The sequence below is a fragment of the Halyomorpha halys genome, unplaced genomic scaffold, assembly GCF_000696795.3.
Source record: "Halyomorpha halys isolate HHAL.00 unplaced genomic scaffold, Hhal_1.1 Scaffold136.1, whole genome shotgun sequence".
NCBI lineage: Eukaryota > Metazoa > Arthropoda > Insecta > Hemiptera > Pentatomidae > Halyomorpha > Halyomorpha halys.
Window position 1 is genome coordinate 279,489 of NW_027111614.1, and position 6,922 is coordinate 286,410.

General features: G+C 30.5%; 1 protein-coding gene across 2 annotated transcripts in view; it reads left to right on the forward strand.

Moving 5' to 3' along the window:
* Positions 1-6,922, forward strand: part of LOC106678376 (zinc finger protein 658B) — a 39,777-nt gene that overhangs the window by 28,817 nt on the left and 4,038 nt on the right. The window contains exons 1-3 of one of the 2 annotated variants that reach the window (XM_014416853.3): positions 2,825-2,968; positions 4,477-4,536; positions 4,913-4,957. The exons of the other annotated variant lie outside the window; for it this stretch is intronic. Of the exons in view, the coding sequence (XP_014272339.1) occupies positions 2,956-2,968; positions 4,477-4,536; positions 4,913-4,957 (118 nt within the window). The 5' untranslated portion in view covers positions 2,825-2,955. Of the gene's footprint in view, positions 1-2,824; positions 2,969-4,476; positions 4,537-4,912; positions 4,958-6,922 lie in introns of those variants that run through there. 2 annotated transcript variants of the gene reach the window in all.

Sequence of the window (6,922 nt, forward strand, 5' to 3'; positions counted from 1 at the left end):
TGTTGTGAGGTCTGAAGGCAATACGGAGGTTAGGTATAGTAGAACTTAAATTTAAATTTAATAGTTGATGGTCTAGTTGCTGGGAGGTGCCAGACAGACTAGAACTGAGAACAGAAAGGATATGGTGGTATTCAGTTCTGGGATCAGCCAGATGGACTAGAGCTGGGAACAGAAAGTGTTAAAGCCAACTCAAATCCACTATTTCTTTTTGTTGGAAGGCTTTAAAATGAACAAACAACTAGCGGGTTCGGATTAAACATTTATTTGGTCAATTTAAACATTTTAAAATTAAAACTAAAATAAACAAAAGATGACTAACAATGAATACAAGTAAAAATAAATGGCCCCTCAGATAAAAATAAAATAGTTAGATAAATTATTAAAACGAAAAGAAACTAATTTACAAAAAAAAAAACGAAAACGAATACTAGTCGACGCAAGCTGTTCCACTCCGATAGGTCCGAGGAATAGTGCTGCTGAGATGTTTAGGTCGCAGCTCTTGTAGCTAAATACACCAATAGTCCAAAGTTGGTGTAGTGGCTCATCGACAGTCCAAACATCCAGAAGTCGTATTAATGTATTAGGCGAACCGACTAAACAACAATTTATATTCAAGTCGGAAAGCAGATAAGGTCTGGTTTCGGACTGTAATGTCTGTTAACGCACTCAAAATGTCAATAAATAGTGCCAAAATGAACGCAGACAGTGGTTACACACGGTCATGGCCACTAATTATCCAGAACTCATATTAAAGTCGAAACACAGAAGTGGTCTGGTTCCGAACTGTAATGACGTTTTAGTCACTGAAAATTTCCAACTATTAAATTATAAGGACAGACAGGGCTGCTTAGACGCTATCATGGCCACTAATTAGCCGGAACTACTATAAAAAACGAAGATCGTCAGCGCGTTGCTAGGCAACCTCTTAGCAACGGTAATCAACCCTTAGCAACTGTCTCTATTACCCATTATAACACAAAAATATAATTACATATTTTTCTTTTCAAATAACTAAATCCAAATAAAATAATATTAATAAAAATAAATGTAACTAAATTAAACACTAATAAAACTCAAATACTATTTACAAGGTAATTATATATTATGGCGTTAACAGAAAGGATATAAGGGTACTACATTCTGAGGTGAACCATGCCGACTAATATCATTGAGAGGTATTGCCATGGTAATACCATCTTAGTTGCTGGGTTTAGCTAGGCAGACTAAGATTGTCAGAATTGAGGTACAAGAAGCAATGAGAAATTGGTAAATGCCTTTGGTAGACATATAAAACAAATAAAATTATTATATGGCAGTAACAGTTAACACTCACAACTAACAACTATTACGCAGAAATCTGTGTTACCTATGCTGAGACTTTCCTGCATAGTCAGTTTGGTTAGAATAGAGATATTGGGTTACTGTGGATAAAAGATCAATCTGGCCTTCTTTAGCTCCGTACTTAAAGGGCTGGTGCATCTGGCTGTGACCCAGAAGTGGTCTTATCGAATACGCTGAAGGATTGTTGTGTTATTTTGGTCTGATTTATTTAATGTTTGATCGACAACATTAATTTGTATATATAGAAATTAATAAAATGTAAAAACAACAATGTGTCTTTAATAAAAGAATGTTACTAATAAATTTGAGTGCTTTGGCGAGGGTCGAAGTGAAGCGCTCTGGTGGAACCTTACCTCTCTCATTGCAGATACATAATGGTTACGGATACTGACGAGAAGTCTTATCATAAGCAGTTAATATTCGTGGCTTTAAAAAAAAAATATATTCCAACATGTAGTCTAGAAGCTTATTGTAAGTAGAGAACTCCAGTAATGAGTTCTCTTGTATAAATGTTCAGTTAATATGCCATATTTTTTTATAAACTAAGGTTTTTTCAAGAGATCACGCATTCTACATGGTACATCAGTAGTAGACTACACAAAGTAGTCTTTGTGTAGTACACTACACAAAGACTTACTCATATCTACTGCCCAACACCAAATAAAAAAATGTATACGAGATAATAGTAACTTTATCAATACCCCAACAGACTTGTTCAAGATGTAAATATATTGAGAATTTCCTAAGCACTTACCAAAGGTTATAAAGTGGTAGGATGAATCATTTTCTATCAAATCATCTGAAATAAAGTTAAAACCAAAAAATTAATTTCTAAGCTAACAGTTTCGTTTTATTCTGTTTTTTTCCCTATCTGTATTTTACCTCTCCTTCTTTTCTCAATTTCCCTTACCCACGTTATTAGTTAAGTTCGCCATATATTATTGTTGTTGTTTTCAAAATATTTTATTTATTTTATTTTTTATTCTATTCATCTCTTTTGTTAAACTTTATTTATATTTTGCCTCTTTATCAATTATTATGGTTACATATTTTTTCTCTCAATTCTCTTTTTCTTTTCATATTTATATTTTTAAATTATTAATAACTAATATATTCAAACTTCTTTGCATTATATAACTTCATTTTCATCTTATTTCCTTAATTATGTGTATTTTACCTACTTTTTCAATTACCTATGTTTACATTTTATTTTCCACTTCTCTCATCACTTCATTTTATTAATTCCATTCTGTAAAATTATTCACTTTATGTCATTCTGTTTATATTTTCTTTTTTTTTCTATACTTATTGGTTGTTAACGTGTTCTGTTCTTAGCCCTGAGGAAGGCTAGAAAATCTAGCCGAAACGTTGGCACAATTAAAAAGCTACATCAACTTATTTGTGTTTCATTTTGACCGCACCCCCAACCATTATCTCATAGTAAAACCGAAAAAGTTTTACCTCTCAGTTTTTAGATCCGTTCGTTTTGATCTGTTGCCTGCGAACGATATACATAGCTATTGGACAAACAACTATTAATGGGCCTGTGTTACTGAAAATTGATTTTGGGTTGTTTACTTCAAGTGTTTAGCTTGCTGTAATCTTTGGATAGCCATGGATGGATTTGGTAATAAATAATTAGTGCTTTTCTTCTACTCAAACATTATTTTTTAGTTACTGCTCTTAGTTTGTTATGGGATAAACAAATTATGAACTGATATGAAAAAATTGTATTCCTTTAATTATATAATCTTAATCTAGGACCTAAAACAGTTGGATGATCTGGTGGCCTTTAAATACACAAAATTAACTCATTTTTTTTTTTATCTTATTATCATCTGTAACTACTTCCATTACTGTGAAGTATCCATTTCTAATCTAGAACAGATTAAGTTTACTGTTAATTATATGTCCTTTTTATTTATTTCCAAATTATATTACAAAGGTTTAAGTAACCCTTTCTTATGAAGGAATATTTTCCAACAAAACTGTTTATTTGGAGAAGATGGTTGGGGGGTGCAGTCAAAATATAACACAAATAAGTTGAAATAACTTATTTAATATAGTCAACATTTCGGCCAGAATTTCTAGCCTTTATGTGGGCTAAGAACAAGATAACAAATTAATACAGAAAATAAAGTATAAATAGAAAGAAATAACGTAAATAATTTGTACACAATAAAAATAACATACTTAAGGAAATAAAATAAAAATTTAAGTTATATAATGCAAAGGAATATTTTAGTTTATTAATGATATAAAAATTACAATTATGGAAAGAAAAAATAAAATTGAGACAAATAAAATATGTGTAACGAATGAAAATCTCCTCTATTCTTTTCTTAATTTTCCTTACCCATGTTATTAGTTATGTTCACCATATGTTATTATTGTTATGTTTTCTATTCACTTCTTTTGTCTAACTTAACTTAATATTTTGGTTCTTTATTCTAATATTATGGTTACATATTTCATTAGTTACATATTTTTTCTTTCCATAATTTAAATTTTTAAATTATTAATAAACTTAAATATTCATATTCCTTATGCATTATATAACTTAAATCTGTACAATTATTTACCTTATGTCATTCTTTTTATATTTTATTTTTTGTATTCATTGGTTGTTATCTTATTCGTTGTTCTTAGTCGTGATGAAGGCTAGAAATTCTGGCCGAAACGTTGTCACGATTAAATAAGTTATTTCAACTTATATGTTATATTTTGGCCACACCCCCTAACCATCTCCTCATATAATTTATCCATGGTCAACTAACTCTCATTATTATAAAACTGTTAAACTTTCTGATTCAGTTGTGTTTTTCTAATTTTTCATTTTATTCGTTTGCCTTCCATTCTCTGATAAGAATTACCTAAAAATAAATTATTAGAAAGTCTACAAATTATTATTATAGCAAATGATTATATATTCTGTCATTAATTATGGTTTTAAAAATTAAATTATGTTTTGAAATAATTCTTAAATTTTCAGGAAACTTCTCCCTAAATAAACAACATTTGTATTAATGTACTTTTATGAGAGAATATTCAATTTAAACTGTTTTTCTTTAATCGGGATGTTTCATTATTAATTTTCCAATTATATAGAATTTTTATTAATTCTTACTTTTCCAGGTATGAGTAACCTCGGCATTTCTATTAAACAAGAAATTACTGATGAAACTGAGACGACTGGTACGTTTTATTTTATATTTGAATGTTATAGATGTAGTTTTATATTATTGATTCTTGAAGTTTTTGTTGTCTAAGAAAATGAATGTTAAAAAAAAATATATGTATTGCATATATTATATCAGGGGTTCTTGTTCCCTTATTGATCTAAAATTTTTTTAAAATTAAGTTTAGCTTTAAGTTATTTTAGTATTCTAGGCTTGTACAACAATTTTTTACTGTTTATGTCATAAAATTTATCTTATTGCTAACTTTACCTTTTAATATTTATTACTGGTTTTATGTATGAAATTATTAGAAATTTAAAGCTATTATAGAAAGGAAATTGTTCCTCATTATTTAAAATTTGAAATTAATTAACTCTTAAATTTTGTTACAGATCCGATTGGTATAAAAAAAGAGCAAGGGTCGAGTATTTATCATGGTGAGAAACTGTTTCTAATTTATTTAGGTTCAAATTATATGATGAATATTCAGTCCTTGTAATAAATAATCATAATAATACTGACTACTTAATTAATATTAGTTATATGCTTAACAAAGACATTTCAATACCAGCTTATAGATTAACAGTTAACTAGTGATTATGTGTTCTTGTAATGGGTTATTTTTGTAACATATGAATTTATTTATCACAATGCTTGCTGGCTTTATATCATGATACTTGGATAGGAAAGAGGTTACTGCTGAAGGTAACTGTTAACCTGTAATCCTCTTAGAGGAAGGAGTATAATGGAAGCAGTACACTCCCTGGCCGAGTGACACCAGAAGGCAGGGTAGGGTCTATTCCTTACGTAGGGTTGGCATGGGATATGCCATATTTGACAGTTTATAGTATTACTTGCCGCCGCACACCATATGCCAGAAAATGGCTAGGCAGGAGGATTAAAAATAAATAAAGTTACTCAAATCGTACTCATATTTTGTAGTTGATATTGATTTGTTTGAATTACAATTATTATTTAAATTTATGGTTGATGGAAGTATAAACCGTCATTTTCTGAAAATAATAGCTTCTAGCGTTTTAAGAATATTTAAAATTAATCCCCATTTTTGTAGGTATTTAGATATTTCTTTGGAAGCATCTTTTAGCCTATTAACAGTTGTATCAATATCGAATGAAGAGGTGTAAATGTCTATCATCAGAAAAAAGGACTGTTTATTGTTTTCTACTATTTTATACCTGCAATCCAAATCTTCCAATATCCACTACATCACTGCTATACTTGACTAGTGGCACACCTGAAAAAAAAAGAAAGTTATTTTGTATTTGCTATATTCTATAGTTGTCCATAAACTATGTGTGGTAACTTCTTGACAGCACTTCTAGCTTTAGTACAGTCTCTAGAGGTACAGCAGTAGAGAAAGAAACCTTTGTTTGCATTAATATCTCAGGTTTGAGATTCAGTGAGAAATGGGTTGTTAAAATCTTCGAAATTCAGCAGTTTTTGTAGTGGTCCTCATTAATGATTTGTCAGTAGTTGTAAGATTTTCAGTAAAGTTAATTAAATTTTGAATTTTGTATTTTATAATTTCTACTTTTAGTTTGTTAGTCAATTTGGTGTAATACGTTTTGTCAGTGGGATATCTGAAGGAGTGCAGGGCTTAGGCACGAAGCCTGAATGTAAAAAAAGCAGAACTGGATTATGATCCGAGGAAAGGTTGTCCATGGATTCAAAGATTACTTGGGAGGGAGAAAGCTGGGACGTGATAAACATGTCAATGATACCAGGGCACTTTTTGAGGAATGTAGACCAATAAGTAGGATTTTCGGGCAAGAGAATAGAATAAGTATTGGAGGTGGAAACATGGGATAGGATGTTACCACAGGAGTTGGATGTCCGGCATCCCCATCGTTGGTGCTTAGCATTACACAGTACACAGCTGGAAAGATAACTTGGAAAGGGCGAGTTGAAAGGATAACCAAGATTGAGTGGATAGCATCAGTTGGGTTGAAAGGAATAAGGATGCAAGAACCAGTATGCATAGTGATGTCTGATCTATAAGTGATTTAGTCGCTTTGTGATGTGTCCTCGTATGAAATGAGCTTCAGTCAGTAGGGCTATGTCAATGTGTTTATGTGTGTGTTTGATGGTCTCTTAAAGATCTTTCAGGAAGGATGTAGGAAAAGTTATATTCATTGGATTTTGGTAATGAGGATATAACTTATAACAGGTCCTTGTCATGGGTAGTTTGTATGAATAGAAGTACTGAGTGGGGCTGGGCTAGTTGTAATATATTGTAATATGCTCTTTTTGAGTAAAGAATATATTTTGATGTATAAAGGGTTATTAATATGTTTTATTTTATGTATCATTATAATATTTATTTGTTTTGTTTATCCAAAAAGCAAGCTAACCAAGTTTCATTGTTTATAATAACTTTGTGA